This window comes from Phasianus colchicus, chromosome 7, assembly GCF_987193195.1.
Source record: "Phasianus colchicus chromosome 7, bPhaCol1.hap1.1, whole genome shotgun sequence".
NCBI classification, from domain to species: Eukaryota; Metazoa; Chordata; class Aves; order Galliformes; family Phasianidae; genus Phasianus; species Phasianus colchicus.
Window position 1 is genome coordinate 27,696,582 of NC_143442.1, and position 25,169 is coordinate 27,721,750.

Below are 25,169 nucleotides of genomic sequence, written 5' to 3' on the forward strand. Positions count from 1 at the left end.
ATTCTCCAGAAAATTAAGAGTTTGCACACATTCACAGCCACAATTCTTCAGTAGTTTATGCTGCAAGTGGCACACGATACATGTTTAGCATCTGTAGAAAAGAACCAGGAATAGCTCACTAACTCCAACATCGGGGATTTCCCCAAGCTAGCGCTAATTCTACTGCAGTTTGCATTTTCCTACTAATACAAAGAACAAACATCAAATAAATTTTAGTCAGGAAAACATCGTCAAAGTGATCCTCAACAGGACATTATAGCACTTTGCAGCGTATATTGCAACAGCCTGCCTTCTTACACATACATAAAGTTAAAATAAGGGAGTGCAGCTTACGGTTTGGGGCTTTTTTTTTTTTTTAAATATTTTAGACAGTGGTTTCCACTCATCTATTGTTGTTAAGATTTAATACTTAAAGTCACCACTATGCAGCAGAACCAGCGCTACGCATGCATCGCATATATATGCACAGATAGAAGATACATACATATATATACATATATATATGCCTGCTGCTTTAGACTTGTGCAGTATTAAAAGGTTCCTTGCATAGGTATGATTTTCAGCTGTAAAATTTTCTGGGTTCTGATAAACACGGTATGAAATGCTATTTTTCCCAAGTGCGTACATCCTTCACTGTCATTGTTTATATAAGCAAGCAGCGCACCGAACTTGGCATTTGTTTCTGGAATTTACTATTTCCCAATTGCCACTTAATGGAGTTTAGAAGATGCGTTTGAGCAATCTCATCTGATTTAAATCAGAAAAATGTAGCCGATAATACACACAGAAATGAATAGAACGTACTTGTGTAAGTAGTGCAAGCCGCTGCTTTTCCTCTAAGCAATGTGCATACAGTGAAACAGTGCAGACTCAAAGCCGTACAGTAATAACATCGTATCCACAGCAAACACCAGAATACGGTCAAAATTGGATGTTAAGCACAATTTTATCTTCGTAGAGGGCAATCACCAGCATGATGGCAAATCCAAGAAGCAGGCCTAAATTCTGCAGAATGAACTGCCCCACCGGACAATAACCGTGCTCTTCATTATCTCCGTCTCCGTGAAGCATTTCTGGAAGCTAGAAAGAAAAGCAATTAAAAAAAAAAGTTATTTCACCTCTATTGTATTTAATCACTGACAAATTTACAAGACAATATTTCACAAGAAAGAATAAGCAATTGAGGTTTTAGTTATAAAAACAAGCCACCAGTACATACTTAAAACTATTCACAATCACTGCATTTTAGAAAAGCTGTCTACTAAAATACATTATGTATTTGAGACTAAGTGAAAACTCTTTTCCACCGGGCTCTCCTACAGTTCTTCCTGGATCACACATCTAGTTGAACTTCCAATTTCAAGGGCCAGCCCAGTATTCTTTCGGTCTGCTCTTTCAAGTTTGTTTACTCAATTAAAGCTAGCCACACTGCTATAAAGACTTAGTCGATTAACTCAGCCCTTCGTCTCATTCATTATATGCTTTACATATATTTACACGTGTTTGAGAATAGCGAGGTTGACTGTGCACGTCACAGGTAATTCAGGAGTAATTTCACAGACTTCTATAGAAAGTTCTGAAAGCTGTGGCCGTTCCTCAACTCTCAACTCTAAGGAAAACATCAAATAGTACTGACAGAAGCACTAAGTAAATGCAGACGTGGAAGATGTAAGAATAAATCTTCCAAAGTGCCTTACAAGACCACCCAGGCAAGACAAAAATAACTTAAAGGATTTCCTTTGTTTACCTTATGTTTTTGTCAGTTCATTTCTTCATAAACCATATTGAGAAAAAAGCAAAACATTATATAGATCAAACAAACTTCAGTCAGTAGAGAGCACAAGTCTCTATTGTAGCTCTTCATAAAATAGGCTATAACTGTTCTGGTTATTCCAAATACTTGAGTACAGTACAACAAACAAACAAATTATCAGACCTTCAGATCAGCTAAAAAGATTAATATATCGCCTATTTGGTCTTGCCTTACTGTATTTCACAAAGATACGTAAACTGACTATTTGATCCACTGAAAATTTAATTGTAAAAAAACCACACCGCTATGAAAATTACTCATCTCTGCTACAAACTACTGAACTTCTCAATTTATAAGCTCTCGATATGACGAACTTCAGTGACTGTGTATTAAGACTAGTCCTGTCAGTACAAACACCTATCGCAGTTGAAAATTTATAGTCTCTTGCTATATATATATAAAATTTACCAGTATGAATAGAATTCAACTCATCTCCACATAAGTGACAGCAGAAGGTCATGGAGAGCCTTAAGGATTTAAGATTTCTGAGTTGAGTTCAGGTTCTACCTCCTCTCAACTAGGAGCAAACTATACTTTAGAAATATAGAAATATAACTAATTAAATGAACTTCCATCATATGCAAGAATGCCAGAAGGTCAGTCGCCCTGTAGCGGACCTCAGCGGAGCTACAAAACAAAATCCGTTCCTATTAGGTGTCAGAATACAGGGACTTAGAGAGGAAGGCAGATTAAGGAACACAAACTTGGTGTGGTTTCAAGTGTATCATGCAGAGGCATTCCTGTTGTTTAGGAATTCTCTTGTTTAGAGTCAGACTATATTGAATGCTAATGTGCCTAAGGAAAAGTACCAAGAATGAAAATATTGCAGAATAAAAGTATTGCCTTCCTTTATACATTCTTCAGTCAAAGTACATAAAGGAAAATAAATAAGAGCACAGAACTTACAGGAAAGTGGCTGGTATCCAGTAACTATAGGCTATCGCTGAACATCTATATTTGCAAACAGTTATTCTCTACTATGCTGCCACTCGTCTCAGCAAGATCTGAAAAGGACTGACCGACTTATAAGAGCAACTTCAACACTGGGGCATATTTACTAATTAAAGCTCTCTAAAATGAAAGAAATAGCCCATTTTTGGCTGTCTTAATATTGACAGAAAAAAGACAGTGGTGATCAGCTTTCATGAGTCCCGGTCCTAAAGGTTCTAGCGGAAGCAGGACTATCGCAGGTCCTCCATAACTAAAGCTGAATTTAAAGGCGAGAAGCCAGTAGCCCCACTGACACTCCGTTTCCTGAGCCCAGCGTGGCAGTAATTGCAGAGGTAAGTTTACTAAGCTGCAAGACAGATCCTGCTCATACCAGGAAATTCAGTAGAAACGGAACCTCTTTTGGCTCTCTTCACTAATGCTTCAAGGATACCAGCAAGGCAGAGAAACCTGGCAAGGAACTCGGAGTCGCTGGCCACATGGGAGAAGAATTTTCAGAATGTCAGCTGCTTTGGTTTGCACCAGGGAAACAAAAATCAAAATTGTCTTACCATATCGACCAATGCCACATAGAGGAACATGCCTGCAGTGACTGCGAAGATCCACAAGGTGATGTTATTTGCATACTGTCCCACCGCTGTGCCAATCAGCATGCCTACGTAAGCCATCATGGCAGACAGCAGGTTGTACACAATAGCTTGCTTTACTGTCATACCAGCCTTAAGAAGCACAGCAAAATCACCTGAAGACAAAATACAGCAGTTTAGTATTGGTACTCCTCTGGACACAAGCAGCTAAGTTAGCCTACATTTACTATCTCAGCAATCCAAGGCATCGCCCAACTAAAACGCTGCAGCGATCATGCCGCAGTACAGTTTGTGATCTGGAGGAATGCAGGCCTGGCTAAAAGTACAGTCATGTCTGCCAGGACCTGAAGCTCCAGGTGAGGGTGAGATGAGTGGATTCCATCCCATTGTAGAAGTGAAATGTATCCGAGACCTCCTCATGAAACTGAATGTAACTAAGTCCATGGAGCCAGATGATATCCATCCTAGGGTTCTGAGAGAGGCGGCGAATGTGGTTACCGAGCCGCTCTCCGTCTCATAGTTGAAAAATCGTAGCTGCTGGGTGAAATCCCTGGAGACTGGAAGAAGGGAAACGTTACTCCCATTTTTAAGAAAGGGAGAAAGGATGACCCGGGCTAGTGAGCCTCACCTCTGTGCTTGGTCAGATCACGGAGCAGATTCTCCTAGAAGCTTTGTTAAGGCATTTACGAGAAAAAGAGGTGATTCGAGACAGCCAGCATGGCTTCACCAAGGACAGATCTTGCCTGACCAATCCGGTGGCCTTCTATGGTGGAGTGATGGCTTTGGTGGACCAAGGAAGGGTGACGGATGACATCTATTTGGGCTTCTGCAAAGCCTTTGACATGGTCCCTCACCCCACCCTTCTCTCTAAATTGGAGTTGATACACTGAAAGGAAGGGAAGCCATCCAGAGGGACCTGGACAGACTTAAGAACTGGGCCTGCAGAAAGCTAATGAGGTTCAACAAGGCCAAGTGCAAGGTTTTGCACTTGGGTCAGGGCAATCCCAGGCACTTATACAGACCAGGTGAAGAACCATTTACGAGCGGCACTGCCGAGAGGGACTTCGGGGTCCTGGTGGATGAGAAGCTGGACACAAGCCAGCCGTGCGTGCTTGCAGCCTGGAAGGCTGACTGCGCTCCAGGCTGCATTAAAAAAGGGGTGTCCAGCAGGGAGAGGGAAGCAATCGTCACCCTCTACTCAGCTCTTGTGAGGCCCCATCTGGAGCACCGTGTCCAGGCGTGGGGCTCCCGGTACAGAATGGACATGGAGCTCTTGGAGCGGGTTCAGAGGAAGGGCCAGTAAGATGATCAGAGGGCTGCAGCACCTCTCCTACGAGGAAAAGTTGAGGGAACTGGGCTTGTTTTTGAGCTTGGAGAAGAGAAGGCCCTAGGAAGACCTCATTGCAGCCTTCAAGTACTTGAAGGGAGCTTGTAAACAGGAGGGCGAACGACTGTTTACGTGGGTGGATAGTGACAGGACAAGGGGGAATGGTTTTAAAACAGGGGTGGTTTAGATTAGATACTAGGAGGACGTTTTTCACACAGAGGGTGATTAAGCACAGGATGCCTGAGGAGGCTGCGGATGCCCCTTCCCTGTAGGCAATCAACGCCAGGCTAGATGTGGCTCTAGGCAGCCCTGTCTGGTGGTTGGCGACCCTGCACATAGCAGGGAGGTTGAAACTAGATGATCACTGCGGTCCTTTTCAACCCAGACTGTTCTATGACTCTACGATTCTAGGCTAGAGGGTCTCAAAAGAAGACCGGGCGGCAGGACACAAAAACTCTTGTAACACCTCTGTGTGTGGCAATGCCTTGCTTAAAATACGATTTAAAGGTATTAATTCATCGCTTTAATCTCGCACCAGTTCAGGCTATGGACAAAAAAAGAAAACCACCAAGAACTCCTCTCTCGAGCTGCTCTTTTGCAAATCTTGGGATGCGCTAATATTTCATGCGACGTACCTCGCGGCTGACACAAGCACATATTTCATCATGACAAGCTAGCACCCGAGAAAAAATGCATTAGTTACGGGCAAGAGTCAAAGGCACCAGCAACGATGCTTACAGGCTTTAGCCAAACAGCCATTCAAATTGACCAGACTCAGTGATAATCAGTACAATCAGTACTTCTGGACATCTACACAAAGACTTCTACTTCATCATTTAACTTTCTGTAATATGTCATACAATATATAACATTTTTCAAGACAACGCAACAGACTCCATACAAAATGCAGAAAATGTACCCTCTCTACTCCTGAATACCTTTGTAAGCGTGCTGAAAATACTTCACAGAACATTGTAGCTAAATGCCTGGCAAACAGATCTTGACAGTCTCATTACTTATGCTGAAACAATACTGCTCAATCACTCTCCAAAGGTCCGGTCACCCTTGCTGCAACTGCACCTATCCACCAGCTATCAGGAGGAGTATCACAACAGCATTTACACACACGCGTTCATTCAGTCTTACATGAAGTATCGGTTTTATAGAATTCATTACCTAATTCATGGGGCAGCTCGTGACAAAATACTGCTATAGATGTACTGATCCCTCCTGTCAGACCAGCACTAAAAGCTGCTCCTGAAAGAAAAGAGAAAAAAGATACAAACACCACGTTACTGTATAATCAATGAATGTATAGATGTTATAATTATGAAATATACCACAGAGTTTGGCTAAGCAGTTATTAAACCAAAAGAGAACACACAGAACGCTCACCCGTATCCTGGGCTCGCTATGAAACTCCAAAGGAGGGGATCTCCAGAAGAGATCCTTCCCCACTGGTAGTCAGCTCTTAAATGGGTCTAGGAGAGGCAGAGCCAGGCTCCACCCCTTCCGGCAAGGCAGGTGAATTGCCTTCACCTGTGCTCCAGTGGCTGACTCCTTGCTCGCCTCAGGTGATCAATCAGAGGTTCGGTCCGTGATTCAGCAGTTCCCAGACAGTTACTATTCTCAAATCAGTGAATTTATTCAACAGACTCGCCACCTTTTTTTAAAACACGCACACTAGTACTTTGATTATACCGGAAGTACCCTAGTGTGCATTAACGCTGCGTACATTATTACCTAGTTCAACCAAACAGCAAAACCTGAGAGAATGCAAAACAAAGACAGAAAGGCAAAAGGGAAGAACAGCACCCCTTTACACATTTGGGGCATTTCAAGCACACTAGAGTAACTAAAAAAGCACAAGAGCAACAGTCTTCCAGGTTGGAAATCCCGTCTAACGGTGTAACAGTTCTTTAATGCCTATTCCTAATGCAATATCAGCAACACAAACAAGCCTAACTTAGGAGACAATATGAAGAAAAACATTCGTGTGAGACTTTTTTGAAGTAACTTTTGCATATATTAATGTAATTCAATTGACTTAAAGTTTGTAGCTTAAATAATTTAGAGATGAGAAAACTGACAATAAACTTTTGTACTTCAGAAGTGAAAAGATACAAGGAGAGCTTGCAGTGAGCAGGCCAAACCAAAAAATGTAAGTAGAAAAGCACAAACTTAAGACAGAGAGAAAACAAACTTCTCTTAGAAACCGATGCATTTCTTATAAGTTGATATATTAAAAAGATTTGTACGAGCATTTCTAAAATCTACAGCGTACTGCATATTCAGCTGTTTTGATTTGACGTAGAAGTGTTTAGAAATGGAGTTTTACAACAGCGAAGCTCTCAATACGTGGCACAACGATCCCGTTAGACCTTAGAAGCTACTGCCAAAACGTCTTACGTGTTTAAAATGGAACAAGATTTGTTACGCAGTTATTTTAGTTTAAAACTGTTTGAAGAGAAGTGGAGATACTATAGAAGAATTTGTCATTAATTCAAAACCTGTCTAAGTAGCTTGTCCTTTAAAACAGGTGAGTAGGTAAACACATCCCTTCTGCAAGCAGTTCACAACTGCATGCTTTCTGCATCTACTTTACTGAAATAAATAAATCGGAACATAAAAGAATCACTTCTGGAGGTTTATATAAATCAACGTTGACTTAATAAGCTAATGAGATCCGTAATTGTTCTAATTTGCCTGTTCAATAGTTTAATTTCTTATACTTTTGGCTAGAAATAAATCTACATTAATTGTAAACAAAAATAATACTTTGCTTAGTTTTTTTTTTTTTCAGCATAGGAGGAGGAACGATGCGACAACCAGACTCACAGTATGTTAATTACAAATACTGGGTACTAATAACAAAAAAATTATTATTACAAATACTTAAAATCCTAAGTAAATAGAATTCTAAAGAATTTCTTGTTTCTTACTCTAAGGTAAATACTGAGACCCAAACAACCAATGTGTGTGTTACAGTTATTCCTCAATCCCTAAGGAGTTTTCTCTGTGCCTATCTCAATTTAACAGAGATCGCTCCTGTTGCTGACATCAATAGAGTAATCGTGGTGGAAACAGACAATAAAGTGGAGATTATTAGAACTGATGACCTTTTAATTCCCGCTATGATTTAACAGTGCCGGTAGCCACAGAAGACAGGGAAATCTTCCCTGTGATCGCTTCTAACGTACTACCCAAGTTACTCAAGGTAGGAAACTGCTGAGTAACACTCAGCAGTTTTGCTTACCTATTGCCAAGCCGTCACTGAAGTTGTGAATGCCATCTCCCATGATTACCATCCAAGCAATATTAGCTATCCCTGTATCTTTCAGGTCTTTTCCAGAATGACAGTGGCCGTGGGAATGATGGGAGTGTTTGTGATGCCAGTGGTGACTGTGTTTTCTAGCTATCATCTTATCTTCGCCATGGCTGTCGTACTCTAAATCATGAAGATCGTGTTCTTGAGCAGCACGTAAGACATCATTGTGAGAATGGTGCACGTTGTTCTCTTCTTCTACAGACAAGAAGTTTTTGGGAGGAGATTCCAGCTGGCCATCTAAGTCGGTCAGTTCGGTTTCATTAAGTCTGTCTTCAGATAAAACTGAGTCATCTGCTCCTACGTTGAAGTCAGAGGAGAGAGAGAAACATCGCGTTAACTCTTAAATGAAGTATCGCCAGCACCTACCGCAACACTGAGCTAATATTATAACTGCTTTGTGAAAGTAAAAAAACAGTGTTTTAACTCAGCCCGATCTAATAACAGTGCGGTCAATGTTCTGCCAAAAGTAAATATTCCAATGTAATTACTCTATCTTTCAGCAATTTGCATATACAGCATTTACAGCATCCACAGGTTTAGCCTGATGGACTGTACCTGTAATTCTGCTACAGACAAAGTATACAGTTCAACACTGGATAAGGACAATTGCCAGGACTGTACCAATGTTGTACAGGCATGCAATTCTATCTACAGCACATAAGTCACCGAAGAATACTACTAAACAACAGATCTCATAGTAGTTTCTGTACTGCATGTTTCTGCAGGACAGACACTTGTGTCACACGGTATCTCGTTACCCTGCTCGCAATTAATCAAATCTATTTTTACAGAGAAATTGAAGTAAAAAGGATGCCAAAGCTGTACGTGCATGAATTTTAAGCCTACTGATACCTCTAAAATACTGATAAATAAATGAAATAAATGAAATGAAATTGACAATCTATACTACAGGAAACAAAACCAGTTACAGAAAACACAAATGAAACAATGACAAAACCACAGTCCTAGGCAGTGAATTTCATAGTTTAAAAGATTCCACAGGCACGTAAGCACAACTCAACCGTGGTAAGAACTTCTAAAAAGCAGCACAGAGAACTTCAAGATAAGCAGGCTCTCATACGTACTTTGGAGGATTGAAAAACAAATGAAATGACATTCATATCTGTGATAGGGGTGCTGCAGTCCAAATTCAAGTTTAGCAGAGGCTTTTGGTAGCTTTACTGTAAATTATTTACTGAATATACTTTCAGAGGAACAGTGCTATAAAACTGCATCAGCAGAAGCAAAGCTCCTCTGATTGTTCATTAAAAGAAAATGAATGCATTTCAAATGTACGTATTGCCACGCTCATAGTTAAAAAATCTTTTTCTATGTCAATCCTTCAAATCTCATTCTAAGTCGCTTGAATGAAAGAGGCTGCAGACCTAACATTTCCTTCTAGGAACCGCTCAAATGAACAAACTGTATTTGTACAAACATAGCGCATGGATTCTTCTTCAGGAAATGAGTTACAACAGTCACGCCAGCAACGGAATGGGAAGTTTATGAAACAAAGCTCTTCCCCTTCTCTCATCCCTTCAAGGCAGGTGCTATGGCATTCCATCTGGGTGCATACTGCATGAGCAGTTCGACTGTCATGAACAAACAATACGTGAAAGTTGTTTTGAATACCTGAGAAATAACTGAGACTCTCAATTACGTTTATTAAGGAAATTATTTTCGCTTGGCCTTCTCAGCCAAACGGGAATTGGTCAGACTGGAATCTCTGAAGTGTAACAGATTACACTCCTTCAGGTCACGCGTGTTAGTTTTTACCAGGGCTGAGCCAGCTTAATCAGAACACTCCCAGAACCAAAGAATCACGGCCACCCAAAACCCTGACTGCTTCAGAAGTCTGAGAACCACTTGCAGGGCATATCAGGAAGTGTTTGCGTCGCTCTCAGATCTAACAAAAACAAAATATATAGCACAGGGAAAGCCTAGTAAGTCTTATTAACAACAATTTACATAACAGCAGCACAACTGTACAAGAGGGGACGCGCTACATGCCAGAAGTTACATGCCGTTACTTTGAATCTCACAGTCAGAAAAAACGCTGAAAATAAATGCCTACCTGCAAGAGGTTTGAGCTGAAGCCAGTCAGCATCTGGTCTATTATTTAATTTCTGATCTGAAAGTTTCCTTCCAATTGGTGATTCTTCACTCTGTTTATTCTTGCACCATTTCTGCTTACTCTGCAACGGGAAAGATTTAATGCCCGATTTTAGAGGGACAGTGATTGAAATAAAATAAACTGAAATACTGTCAAAAATCTTAGAAATCACTTCTTTAACAGAGTACAATATGACAAAGAATGCTGTAACAGCCGAGAAACACATGTATGCAGAGTCATTATACTTGCTTCGTTCAAGACAACAAGCACACAGCAAGAACAGCTCCTATCCTGTTTAATTTTAAATATCGACTCCTCCAACTTCCTCATATTTTCCATTAGATAACAGCTTGCTACTTTCCTGTCTGCAGCCTGTACAGCAGCGAACACAGATTTGCTAAAACAGCCTTAGGGATTTAACTATTTAATTAACCTCAAAGATGACACACGCAACGTAATAGCTTTTATCACTTTATCACAATATATGCTTCCACCAACACAGAAAGTCACCTGTTACCTGCCCAGATGAGGCAGCAAGTTTGATACAAAACTAGAGAAGTCGATATCTTTCCTCACTCTTTTTGGAAGCAACTGTTACAGCTCATTTTCTCCTCAAAGTCAAGTGATGGAAGCAAACATGATAAAAATTTATAATGACTGCTAAAACAACGTCGATTTTCCATGGTTTGAATATCAATGGATTGTCACATAGGCCCTCAAATACCGACTCTCTTTTCATTCCACTATCATGAATACAGCTTACTTCTGGACCTAAGTTGTCTGCAATTTTTTTTGGCATTTCCTGATGTGAATCTCTCCGTTATGCTGGCACCATCAGCTGGCAGTATACAGTTTAGTTCCCTGTCAACTGCCTGACAAGCACCTTCCTCCGTTAGCATTTCTTTCGTATGTACTTTTCCTACTTTTGCCAAGAAATGATAGCATGCCAGAGAAAGAGCTGTAATTTCTTCTGTTTAGGTCTACTTCCAAATGTATCTGGCTGAAAAGATGACACTTCCCCCCATCAGATTCCTACCTTGTCCTCCCAGATTACCTTATCCTAAATGCAGCCTTTTTTATAAGGCATTTCCTCACGTGAAATCAAACAACGCAGATAAGCAGCACGTGCTCGGTTATCACACAGACAATTCCCTCTACGCTCAGAAGCTGAGATGTTTTTAAATTAGGATGCAATTTTTCCACGTACCTTTTGTTTATTGTAATGCTTGTACATTCTTATACAGTGTTCAATGATGAACAAAACATAAATGCCTCCGAGTGCAACAAGACCTTTCAATACTGGATCATTTTCTTCTAGAAAGCCTTCGTTCTCTATTCCGTGTCCATGGGCATGTCGATGAGAATGCTTGTGTTCGTGAATGTGACCTTGGCCATGGTGGTGACTGTGGTTGTGGCCTCCATGTGACTACAAAGCAAGTAAGAACGCAGGATGACTTGGTGCAACCGGGGACTGAAACAGCTCAAAACTTAGAAGGCAAAATGTGTAACCTTGCCCAAAAAGCAGCATTAACGATGCTGTGGAAGATTCTTTTTAAACACATCTTACCACAGAAAATTTTTGTTAGACTATGCATTACTTTGATATTCCTCTGGTTAATTTTCAAGGGGGGAGAGGGGGAGGGGGAACGACACCATCTCTCCAGCTTTTTTCTGTCACTGTGCTGAAAAAAAATCAGAGAATCGCTCAGGAATATCACACAAATTACAGCTGCCACACTCCCACTAAGAACTAAACCTCACGTTTTAACTATTCCTACAGTCCTAAGTCAGTTTTGGAACAACAGCAACAACAAAATCTGTACTTAAGTTCACACACAGAAAACATTAGTCTTTTAGTTAAAAGGATGAAGATAACTAACAATATAGGAAATACTTCCTATTCTAAAAATTACATCAACTGTCACAAATGAAAACACGCTTACCTTCCCAGGAGCTTGGGCAGTTTCTTGACTTAGAAGTTTTTTTTTCTCCCCAGAAGCTACTAAGCAGGAAGCTGAATCCCCTGAAATACTTTTAGGTGGTACTGATACAGAATACCAGTTGATAAGATACAGTAATGCTGCTAAGTTTAAAATAATCTTGTTGGTCTCAGGTGTTTTTAAAAACATTCTGAAAGAAGTTTGGCTATGAACATACAACAACAATTATATTTGGTTTGTGTTGTTGTTTTGTTTGTTTGTTTTTTAAAGAAACCTGCTTTGTTTTAATGGCAAGACTCCAATACTGTTTCAGAAAGTAGCTAAGACAATTCACTTCTACATAAAGGAACGTTTCTGTGTCAACACTTGTCAAGCATTTATAAATTATATATGCACTTAAATTAGGATAAAATGTAAGAATAGCAATACTTACATGTGGCAACAGATGGAGTAGAGCATCTCCGCTCATTGTTCCTACAGCCAGAGCTACCAAGAAAGTTAGAAGAAATTTGAAGCACCATTGGTTAATGATGGGAATCAAGATCACACCTAGCAAGGAAAGCAGGCTAATGACGGTGATAGAGATGATACCACAAACCCAGGCTGTGGGAAGAAATGGATACAGAAAGGTTATCAGAACAATACTTCTAAAACTTCTAAGTCTGATTAAAGACTTTCAACTATCTCTTAAGAAGGTGACTCCCCTTTAACCTAAAGGTGCTGAAAAATACAAGACAGCACTTGAATCCACAGCAAAAATAACGCAGACTAGGTCACAACTCCAAAAAACCCAGTAGAATGCAATCAGCCAAGAACAAAACAGTTCATCTACTCCTTCTGACTTAAGTTCCCAGTTTAGCTCTGCAGCCCACTAATGAATCACAAAAACAAAACGATTTCATGCTGAAACAAAAAAAAAAATCTCAGCTATTTTTCTTAGCTTACTATGACTTCGCAGGCATTAATTCATGTTTAACATCCAGTTTTCACAAGATTCTTATGGAAATTTAAATTGGAGCAAATATTTCTCCCCTTTGGTAGAAATAACGTTTAGCTACACACCACGCTCTTCATCCGGTGCTCTGAAGTACACATTTTTACTCACGAGAAAAGAGTTAACAAATGCTAAAATAAGAGTTGAAGAGATGAAAGCGCTTGCCACAAACAAAACCAGAATGCATTTTTCTGTTGTCATTAGAAAAAGCAATAATGGGCAAGTTAAAATCAGCACAACCCAGTGAGCTGGAGACATGCAGATTTCTTTATGACACGGAAAAGAAGGAATTACACAAGAAACAGATCCTACAAACAAGGAAACATGCCACTTGCAACCAGTATCTCACCCTAACATAATACTTTCTTTTTTGTCCAACCACAGAAAGTTCAAAGAAAAATAAAAGCTGCTTGATTCCAATAGCACAGTTCTTAAGTTTCACAGTCCCACACAGCCCCGAAGATAGGAATAGTCGGTGGCAGCAATATTAATGAGTTGCCTCTTCTCACTGATATCACAGCAACACACATAAAATAAGTATGCTTACAAAACAAAACAGAAATTTACACGTAACTTTATTAAACTAAGAGTCACGTATATATAGTAAATAAGGTTGCAGAAGAAAACCAGTGTCATTATGGAGAATAATGTATTACAGTGACACAGAGCAAGGAAAGATATGGCTCTCTACAAATTTTCACTACAAGCTCCCATTGTACAAATATTAACTGCTTGGGCTGAGAAGTTTTGAGAACACAATTTCCTCAAGTTGAACTTCTAAAATATTCCTCTCAAGTATTAGCCTAAATGTTTCAGGTATTTCCAATTTTCTTACTAGCTTCATTCTTAATTCTAATTGTCTGTTAGTTTGTGAACTTTAAGGGAAGTTAGCAACTTCTGAGTTTAAAAGCATTAGCATCTCTGTTACTTGGGTGCAGGATATGATTTCCTTTATGTCTGTGAAGATCCACTCGCTTTTGACCGAGCAGGGTCAAACACCTTGGGAAATGGGTGAGGGGATAGGGAGAAGAGCAGAAGGAATATAACATTGCAGCTGCTCAATGAAATATATAAGCTAGCAGTCGTACGCCCAAGAACTCCATTTGTACTAAAAGCGCAGATTTAGTAAGGTTTTGCCACTAAAACCTTGGCTGCTGCAGCCTGTCTGGTTAAACATCACTCGCTGCTTTAAATTTTATTTTGGGATTTTTTCATCCATACAAAGTGTGCACATGCCCTGCGACAGCGCAGAAAAGGAAACAACCCAATTGAAATGCAAACGTTATAAGAGCATATCCACTAGGAGAAACTGACTAGAAAAAGCTTTGGAAAGCATGTGGCATATACTGGAACAGTGTGAAGAAAACAGGAATTGGTGAAAAAGCAAGGGCCACAATCAGACGCGGAAGTGAAGAACAGGAAGGCAGAAAACGGGAATTCAGAGGTAGCTCTAGAGTGGAAGCAAGACCCTGCAAACAAAAATACTGTCACTATACAACCTCGATTCATCGCCAGAGCACTTCTATCACGTACAGTCAACAAACAAGCCCTGCTGAAAGGGACAGGGACATGTAAGGGACAAGTAAAGATGTAACTCAATACCAAATCACAAAGCACATATCCAAGTTGCCCAAATTAAAATTACAGCTGTTTGGCACGAAACTGAATCTCCAATCTAGACACAGGTATTACGATGTTAGGTGCCAGGTTAAATGACCAACAGCCTTATATGGACACCAGAAATGGAGATGATGTGAACTGGCTGAAGTTTCATCTGTCACAGTGTAGCTTTGGCAAACACATCTCTGAAGGGCTTACATGCTTTTATGAATGATACAGCATCTAAACGCGGCACCATGATTAAAATGAGGCACATGAGAATGAGAATACAGAATCTCTGCCCCTCTCAGACTTTGGCCATCGGCTTCAGAAACTACTAAACGCAGCTACTAAACCTCTTAAAAGCGGTACGGATCCAAAAGTTAGCTTTCAAGTCACACAAAAATAACTACCTACAAAAGCAGGGTATGACCCGGTATTAACATGTGCATACAAAGTGATTCTGATAAAGCTACATCCTGAGATGAAAGGGCTATTAATAACTCTGAACAAAATTACACCGACAAACAGCCGTAGTGACCAAAACACTAAAATGTTATGGAAGTAGAACTAATATGCAATATTACAAGCTCTGCAAAAGCTCATTAGTAATAAAAGACCTTGGTGTGTAACAGTCTCAGAAATACTATTTAAAGCTTAGTCAATGAAGTGAAGCAATTATATTCTGCCTTATAAAATGCTTGTAGAGAAAACAAGAAAGAGGTGATCCAACAACTTCCCCTGGAAGGGACCTCTGTTCAAACAGTAGGTAGCAAACAAAGCTGGCTGCTCCGCACCATACTGCACTGCTATTTGTATATTAAAACAGAATATAAAGATAGAAAGGTACACTCTTTAGAAAGCTGAGAAAGGCTAGCTATTCGCAACCTTTAAGAAAGGCTCCATCGCGCCTTTCCCGGATTCGGGGAATGGTCGGCTCCAAGGGAATGCTGGCATCCTCACAGGCAGATTTACAGGGCAAATACATCTGAAATACTTTTTAACAGCAGCTCTAACTGATCCCTGGCTTAAAAAAAATTGCTCAGTGCTTATCTGCATCATTTCTCTGTGCTGCTCCTTTAGCAAGGGGCTAGATTCTTATTCAGGTATATATGTTTGTACCGATAGATGAACTGGGGCAATTATACTCTCAAAATCATCTTGTTCCACTTCAGATGTACACAGTTTTACTCTGTAAATGCACAGCACAAGCACACTTAAAAGACCTTTGCCAATATCTACTGTTATTCCGTCATTCATGCAAACAGTGAGCTGCTACAACTTCAGGCCCTACTTCAGAAGAACTGAATTAAGCAGGCAGGGTAGCATCAATCTGTTCAGTCAACCAAACGACAAAAGAAGATCATAAGATCTGTGTGTACTGAACTGAGAAAAGAAAAAAAAAAACATCAGTTTGGCCAGTAACTACAGCAACATACATCCTCAAATAACTATATAATTTAGGAAAACCACAGTGTTTTTCAGATGTGGAAAACAGATTCGCTTTCCCAATCTGAAAAATGCATCCGCTTACTGATTTTAGGTCATTCCAGCTAAAAACCTATAGTGAAATAAGAAGTTGCACTAGGTACAGCACATACAGGGATCTACCTCTATGACTGACTGCACATCAGCAGTCGGACAGTCCACATGGCCTCTGGATGGCTGCGGAACAGACGGGGATGTGAGGAGAAAAGCAGAGGGGAAAAATAACACACATCATACAGTTCTCTGCCTGCTCCTCTCTTAGGTGTCTAGAAGTTTATTAATCAAAGAGATTAGTTTGATTCACAGTAGGCATACGTTTCCCGTATGTAAGTTAAGTTCTGTAGGAATGCTCTATTTATTAGGATGCAACTCTTCCAAGGGGTACACTACGAAAACTCAACTGCACGTAGAAGACTTTGAAACCTCCGTAACAGAAGACATTTAAGAATTATCTCAGTAAAAGGTACAAAACTAACACAGGTTTTATAAGTTTTCGGTCATCATTTAATTAAATTACTTTGCTCTAGATAACTGCACTGGGGGACCTAGTGAAAATCATACAAGTTAATATGAGCAAACAGAAGCAGCGTTAGTCTATTACACATTTGGAAAGCTTTTCATTAAAACTAAAGAGAAGCACAGACATCTCGTGTTTAAAAATGGCCTGTGTGTTCCTAACTTCGCTAAGTACAGAGTGAAGAAAGTTTACACAAGCTGGGGCAAGCACACCTTCCACAATCCTCAAGCACTAGGTAAGATTTGGTATTTTATGATTCGCTTCCTTACTTAAAAAGCGAAAATGTCATTACATCACCGGAAGTCTCATACTTAGAAACAACACTGTATACGTGACACTGTTAGATTACAGGATTTGTCATCATCTCATCAGGCTGACCTACTTCAGAGGTTAGTGCTTGTTTTCAAAACCGAATTAGTAAGTTAAAAACCCACACATTTTTATAACTAACTGGCTAATGTGGCTTATACCCAAAATACCAGATACTACGGTATGTTACTGTCCACAATAAGGCTTGCTTATTTTGCAAATTAAGTCTCTTAATTTTACAGGATCTTCAAGTTCCGTTACTCATCAACTCTCCTACTCATTACAGAGAAAGAAAAAGCATTATTTTAAAAAGAAGCACTCAACCATATAAACTTTCTAATTATGTTGATTCAAAACATGTGCAACGTGACAGTTTTATCCATATTTTCCATATTTCAATCAGCAGAAAATGCTTAACGCTGTTCTACAAATCCTCTTGGTAGTAAGGCAGGACAAGGGCCAACTCTTACTATGGTGAGACTACCCACAAACAAACGATCTGCTGCCATATAAAAGACACAGGATATTCAGTTTCCAGCAATCTTTCAATAGTTTACAAGATACCATGTCACTATAGGAGATTTCTGTATAACATGTTTAAAAAATACCTTTAATCATATCTTCTGGAGAATGTACTGATAAAGGCACTGTCTCCTACTCCTAAACTAATATAGGCAAATCAAACTTAATAATAAAGTTAGCGCTGATGTAACTGCAACTTTTCAATTATGGACAAATGCGTGGACCATCTCAGCCTCTCTAAAAGGAAGTTGTAAAATTTTAAGTGATTTAAAGAACCCAAACTGCAGGAGGATATGCTGATCTTCAGAAGTGCTACCTGGAACGGGTAGCTCAGAGAAGGTACCGTAGAGGCCTCATCCCTGGAGGTAGTAAAGACCAGCTTGAATGGGGTCTGGGCAGCCCAATTTAGTGGATATTTCCCAGAGTCACGGTTCCTTTGGAGAAGCTAAGATTAAGCAAAAATTATGCTTTGTCTACTGACTTAACGGAGCGTACTGTCTCAAATATCTTCTAAACTACTTCACTCTGCAGTCAATGCTAAGCTGTATGATGTTTCAAACTTTGAAGAAAAGTTAATATTCACTATGCAAAAAAAAAATTATCAGAAGGCTTTGGATATGACACACCTACCTGAAGCACCTGTTTTATCTTCATTCTCAATTGATGCAGTTTTACTTTTCACAAAATCTTCAAGCTCATCGTAATGTACAATACAAAGCCTTCTGTCAATCTGGTATAGCAGAGCAGGACACATATATATAAAAAATTCAGGAGATATTTGAGAGCTGGCTTCCAGACCGTAGCGTCGTAGCAGCTGAGTAACATTCAAGCACTGCAAGCAAATGGTACAAAAAAATTAAATATGAAAGCAACTTCATATTTCACTAAGAAAAAAAAAACTACAGTTGTGGAGAACATAGCACATGATTTCAGAACACATACAGCAGTGAAAAACTGGTCCAAAATGTTCCATCACTGCTCAATCAGCCTCAGCTGATTTAAATGGTTTAGAAGAGGAACAAACTGTAAGTGTATCTGCATTATACAACTCAGTCCCCAAATGTTTATGTAATTTTTGATAAAAGTCAGTAAAAGCAAGTTTCATTTCTAACAGTTACACAGTACAAGCAGTAAAGATAGAGCAAGAAGAAAGGAACAGAACATAAATCAACCCAAGCCAGGTTTTCTAATGCTTCTCTTTACCCATTAACGCTCTAGTGTTTAGAGTTTCCCTTTTCAATTAACTTTAAAAAACTGATTTGTCACTCGCTCCATCCCTTTTTATACTGCTATACTTGAAACCATGTTATCAAACCATCCTGCTCGTGCTGTAAACTGTGAGGGGATAGGGACAGTGAATTTATGGACCTGGAAGAAATAGTGGATGCCGAAAAGTGTAACGGAAGAAAAAGCTTACACCATGCACAGTATTACAGAAGTTGCATCTATAGTGTTTCACAATCTTTTAGAACAAAGAAGCAAACACGTTGGAAAATACACATTCCTATCTTGGGAAAAAGTCTCTGCGCAGCTTCCAAAAATGTAAATAGTCTCAGATTCAAAAAGTCCAAAACATGTAATAACGGAAAAAAAAAAAAGAGGTACTCCTGAATATTGGAGGAAAAAAAGAAACAATAACAAAACCCACCACCTGTAAGCAAGGTACGTTAGAATGCTTTAAGTACGTCCTTGCCCTTTAAATGAAGACAAATAGGCAATATAACCTGAGAAAGATGGGTGACGGGCAGGCAGAACAGTTCATTCTGCTTCATCTGTGGGTAAGCATCTTCAAGTATTACTTAATAACAGCAAAAGCAAACCTACCAGTTCTCCATTTCGTACTCACCTCTTCACAATCACGTTCGTCTTCATTACGATCCTTATGACTATGTGCTGAAATAGTGTGTTTTCTTACACCTGTGTGCTTACAAGGTGCCTCTCGCTTGCTGGTATGGTGTCGTCCATCTTCACTACCTAGGCTGGAATCCTGATGTCCGTGATTAGCGGAACGATCGCCACTGTGCTCACGATGGTGCACATGAAAGTGAGATGCATCATGTACATGATCGTGTTTATGAACACGATTGTGCTCACACTGATCACCTAGGTGATGGTTCGGAGGACAGTCTTGAGTATTATCTCCTGAAGTCTCACTGATTTTCTTTCGTTTCTTCTTCTGTTTCCGCTGTTTTCTTTCACGCTGATCCTGGGTCGTGTTTGTTTCTGTGGAAGGCCCGTGATTCTGCTCTCCGTGTTCATTGTGAATGACTGAATCATTACGAGAATGATGTGTACCATTATGGTCAAGATGATGATGCGGATGAGGGTGGTGATGATGGTGATGGTGACTCTGGTCGTGAATACGTTTACCATCACCTTTTATAGATGACACTACCGCATCTCTCTCAGAGTTACATTTATGATTTTTCTTCTCAGCCATACCAACCACGGTTTGGTTTTCTGAATCGGAGTGGCTATGAGGATGGTTATGAGAGTGCAAATGCTTTCCTTCCTGTACTTCTAAAGCGTATAGGTGAGAAACATGATCGTGGCCAATATCATCATGATTTATCACTACTACTTTTACTTCTCCTAAGCCAAGGCTCGTTAACAGTTTTTCCAGGCCAAAAAAGGATAGTCTTCCATTTTCACCATAACGATCAAAAATTTTTTCAATGTAGTACTTCTGTTCATTTTCAGCTTCCGACGCTGAAAATTTACTCGGCACAGATTCTGATCCTGCGGTCTGGTGGTAGGGTGTCTCTGAGATCTGATAGCAGTTATGGTGGTCTTCATGTCCCTCTTCAGGACCATGGTCACGTCCATCTTTATGGCAATGACTGCACTGATGAAAGATAAATGTCAGCAAACAAACGATGCAAAATTTTGTGTGCATGTGTACCTTCATCTCTGTTTCCTACAAGAAACACAAGAGGAAGCAGTTAGGTGTAAAAACAGTCTCAGTATTATAATCATTCCAGTACTTACTTGCACCAACTGACTCAAATCTTGTTAAATATTAGCATTAACAGAAAAACAATTTTTTCCTTCAGGTACTGTATTAATATACCTCTTATAACAGTGAGAAGACAGGCTCTGAGCATTTCAGATCTGTAGTCTTATATGCCACGCTTACAGGAGACAGTTACAAGTAAAAGTTCAGCATGTACAGTCAGTCAGATAAGAACTTTTCTGCTTCTGTTCTCAGGAGCATCTGTGCCTATGGAAGCTGGTAATACTGAAAAATCTCAACAAGGCACGAGTTAAAGAATAAAAACACTGAAAATAACACTATGCTCTGTATTTTCTTATTTATGGCAATGATGGGAAGATAGTAGAGTTGAAAACTCCAGCATCATTTGCTCTTTCACGTGCAGCTAAACTGCCTCCAATAAACACACACCGCACAACTCCTAACTTACACTGGCAAACAGTGATTTCAAAACAAGTTCTCATCAACCAATTTCATAGTATTCCTAATGGATTTTGTTCTCTTTTTAGTACATTTTACTTAGATAAATTTACTGATCTCAAAGATCTATGCGGACGTTGGTTTAAAAATAAAGTTCTATATTACAGAAAAGGATATCCCTCCACGCAACCTGAAAAATACTGTTACGCAGACACACGCAATTTGCTCTGTTTTTCAGAAATTAAAACATCAAAGCAATGTCATCTCCTACCTTGTATTAAATGTAAGAAACAATTTTCAACATCAGGTAGTAATGAAGACCCAGCATAAAGTCTAATGTGTTTTCAGATTTGAGAACAATTAATTAGCTCACAAAATATTTTCTAAAATCTGCTAACAAAAAAAACCCACAACCAAATATTTGAATAATTATTAGAAAAGAAACTTTAAGAAACAGCCACGAGTTTATTTGCCAATGATATTAAACTAAAAAGCTGAAAAACAAACCAAGAACTACATTTTGGGATGTCTAAATTCTAGAGACTTAGAGAATATTCTCTGTGCAGAATAAAAGAGATGTTAAAGCCATCATTCAAGCACTGTCAAGGCCTTCTAATAATACTTCATTTGTACCCCTTGGTACAAGACAAAGTAAATTACAGCATTTCTTCTAGATGCATGTAACAGGCACAGACTGCAGCACAGGAATTTCCACGTGGACATAAGGAAGAACATCTTTACTGTGAGGGTGACAGAGTGCTGGAGCAGGCTGCTGGAGAGGTTGTGGAGTCTTCTTCTCTGGAGATCATCAAAACCTGCCTGAGCTGCTGGTTTCCTGCATGAGCTGCTGTACGGGGCTGGCCTGGATGATCTCCAGAGGTCCGTTCTGACCCCTACAATTGTGTGACGCCCTCCCAACCAAAAAGGAACATACGAAAAGAAGAAGCAAGCAAGGAGCTTCCCAAATTATTTAAACATTTTGCTGACTAAAAAATAAAGTAAGTACAGAAGTAGGGTTTCACACACAATTATTTATATATTCAGGATGATTGAGGAGGAAATGAGAGCTGACAAAGCACAGGAATCCACCAGCCTGATTTTTATACATCCATATACTGTCAAGACACCCTGGCAAAGTATGAGGCAAATAGATCAACTGTACTTGGAACCTGTTTTACACCGAAAGCAATTTTCGCTCCCTGCGTGCACCTCAAATAGAGCTGATCAAACTCTCCTAAAATGAGATCGAGTTTCACACAACAAATGGTGTACGTACTCATTCTTCTCTAGCCCCGATGCTGTGTTCTGTGAAACTGAAACGCAGAAAACTGCTTTACAACAAACCACCACCATTTCCTATCCATTTTAATTTCTTAAAATATTAGCTAGATGCTTTGCATTTAAGCACTTGGAATCACATTACTGTACAGGCACACACATCATACAAAAATCTATACCTGCAACAGGTTGACAGAAAGAACTGAAAATAGGAAAGGGCTTCTGTTTTGTACCTTTATATAGCAAATAAATGAGTTAAAACATTAAACTGGAGAAAAGGTTTCCTTCCATGAACTTCTATAAATACAGAAGATGAAAATTCACCTTCTGGAACCTTAAATGCTCTAAAAGAAAAGAAGAAGAGCAGAATCTTCTTTTAATCTAGTAAGAGATGTAAGATCAGAAGGGTATCTGTCAACTGGAGCCATCCATATCAAAAAAGATTCAAGGAATATCAGAAAGATCCATGGGTAATCATTTACATTACACCTTCATAACCAGCTCTTCTATTAGGAATTTGTAATCACTGCAGTCTGAGTTCAGGGCTCTGAACAAGCATTTCATTTTCAGGAACTTTAGAAGGATGAGTTCAGCCCCAAAGTTTATTGAGAAGACTTCCGTGCAGTCTTTTCTTTCACCCACAGAGTCTATTTAACAGTCTGATTAAACAAGAAACATTAAAAGCATCCCAAAATGCCTTCCAGAAGCCCTTCCACTCTCCTCTGAGGAAACGGTTAAGCACAGAAGTTGCTGCTGATGGAGTGGAAAGAAACAGGTTACAAACCTCTATCCAAGAATCACTGGACTGAGCCAACCCTCAGACCACACAACCATCTGGAAACTCATTCCAAGGCCTTCAAATAAAAACCTGTGCTCTTTTCCACACAGGCTGGAAGCCTGGGCTCTATGACTTGTGTCATCCCTGTAAGCAGAATACTTGGCAGTACGTAAGGCACTGGATCGGGCGCGTGGCTGACTACGGATCAGCAGAGCTCCGCATTTCTAGAAGAATACGTTGATTTTCATGAAATGAAGATTCACAATGAGGAATGTTACTCAATGTAAAGAGCAGGTTCAAGGGCTGGAGTAAGCAGTTAAGAGGTACCCAAGATAATGGAAAGCCCTGAGAGAAAGATGTGTAGACACACTTGCCTGCATGATGCAGGAGTAGGTAAGTGCATGCAGCGTACTGTAATTCTTTAGAAAATTGTTTAGTCTTTCTTTAACTTCAGTTTCTTGGTATAAAACCACCATCTTAGTGGTAAGTAAGTTCAGTTAATGAAAGCATACTATGTTTGAAGGTAAGATACCTTGTCTTCCCCTTTGCCACGTAACGGTCATACAACCAGAACAGGCAAAGCAAAACTATTCCCATTTAAACCAGCACAATTCAGACTTAAATGTCTCCATCGGGAAATTCATGACTAAAGCATGATAAGCATGATCATAATCCTTTTCACAACCTCATGATCTTGTTCATGTGACCGTCTCATACAATACTACTAACACATTACTTTGAAATGTCAGTCATGCATGTATAATTGCGGTATTTAGCTTTGAATGGTACCTTTTCTCCATGTCCTAATGGTTAAAAGTTTGTCATCTATGATCACGATTCACTGCTCAAACTCAAGAGATAAGCATATCACTTATTTCACAATCAATTTAGATGTCTATTCTTAATAAAACTAATAATAACCTTGGCACAATATTTTTAAGTCCAAGATAGTCTTTTTTATCTTGTATTTCAATTCTTACCTTACAGAAGATGCTTACAAAACAAACATCCGTACCTTAAAAAGCCTCTTATAGAACAACTGATAAGAGTAGGTTCTTTCTTTCATTTTTATGTGTCATTAGTTGCTAGGCAATTATAGATAGCTCCCACCCGGCAGTACGTCCATCAGTATTCGTACATATATAACACCAGAAAGCAGAAGTCCAAATTTGATACACATCAGTGACACAGAACTGTACACAGCTCATCTCAGCGTAAGCACATTAAGAGCCTTGAACCCTTTCAAAAGACCGTAGAAAGGCAGCCTGAGGACAAGGATATGAACGTGGAAAAGATTCCAGATATTATAGCTGCCAGCCTTGGCTTTACTTTACGTGCTCGTGATTCCTGCTGCCCATCCTCCTTTCCTCAACAGCACAGGGATGGCTGGGAACCCAGCGGGGACAGAAACGAGCAAACATCCCCAAGCTGCAGTCTGGGTCAGAAACCACAGCAGCTAAAACCCACAGCCCAGAGTGGGACCTAATGGAACCTGCTGCTAACAAGAACAAGGCTCGCCTTTTGGGATGAGTTCAGGCAGTGGGACAAATCCACCTGAAAGTCATGCTGCAAAATTAGAATAACCATGCACACGTACAATGGGTAAGATAAACAGCCCTGCTGTGCCTACTGGCATTTAAGGAAATGCAAACGGGGCAGCCAAACGTACCCCAGTGTCCCCTCAGAGCAAGCAAATCATTCCGACCCAATGCAGTTCTGACTGCATACTCACCAACAAGGCTTTTACATGGGAGGCTTGAGGCCAAAGAATCTGAGCACAGCATCAGCATCTTTTACCTGCTCTGTATGGAAAACTCACAGCATCTCTTATGCCACACCACTCCTTCTGGCATTTCCTCTATTGAAATAAATCCATCTCTAATCAAAGTGGGTATTATTAGAGCCTTTCTCACTCATCTTCCCTTGAATTCCTGAAATGTTTTCACAGCCCCTAACATTTCAACCGCTCTTCTATTTCATACCTGTAGCATGAAAGGTATGTATAAAGAAAGTGTACATAAGTATATTAAAGCCCGGAATAGGAACATTATTTGGGGGGACATTTTTGTTTATCATCAACCGCTTCACTGAAAGTAGAAAACCAGTCTGACGGCTAGGTCTGACTTACAGTAGCACCCTTGGATTCCAATAATGCGGTCCTGTAAAATTCAAGCTCAGGTGACAACTGGGGATATCACTGAAGTGCTCCAACCCAT

General features: G+C 39.8%; 1 protein-coding gene across 8 annotated transcripts in view; it reads right to left on the reverse strand.

Annotated features, from left to right (window-relative positions):
• The window catches only part of SLC39A10 (solute carrier family 39 member 10), a 266,679-nt gene continuing 241,510 nt past the window's right edge, over positions 1–25,169 (reverse strand). For 7 of the 8 annotated variants that reach the window (XM_090144289.1, XM_090144290.1, XM_090144291.1 and 4 more), the window contains 9 exons: positions 19,332–20,402; positions 18,116–18,317; positions 12,490–12,659; positions 11,324–11,542; positions 10,078–10,198; positions 7,932–8,300; positions 5,852–5,932; positions 3,313–3,503; positions 2–1,080 (listed from right to left, as the gene is read on the reverse strand). In XM_090144289.1, the coding sequence (XP_090000415.1) occupies positions 922–1,080; positions 3,313–3,503; positions 5,852–5,932; positions 7,932–8,300; positions 10,078–10,198; positions 11,324–11,542; positions 12,490–12,659; positions 18,116–18,317; positions 19,332–20,402 (2,583 nt within the window). In that variant the 3' untranslated portion in view covers positions 2–921. Of the gene's footprint in view, positions 1,081–3,312; positions 3,504–5,851; positions 5,933–7,931; positions 8,301–10,077; positions 10,199–11,323; positions 11,543–12,489; positions 12,660–18,115; positions 18,318–19,331; positions 20,403–25,169 lie in introns of all 8 variants that reach the window. The other variant, XM_090144294.1, reaches the window with a different exon arrangement.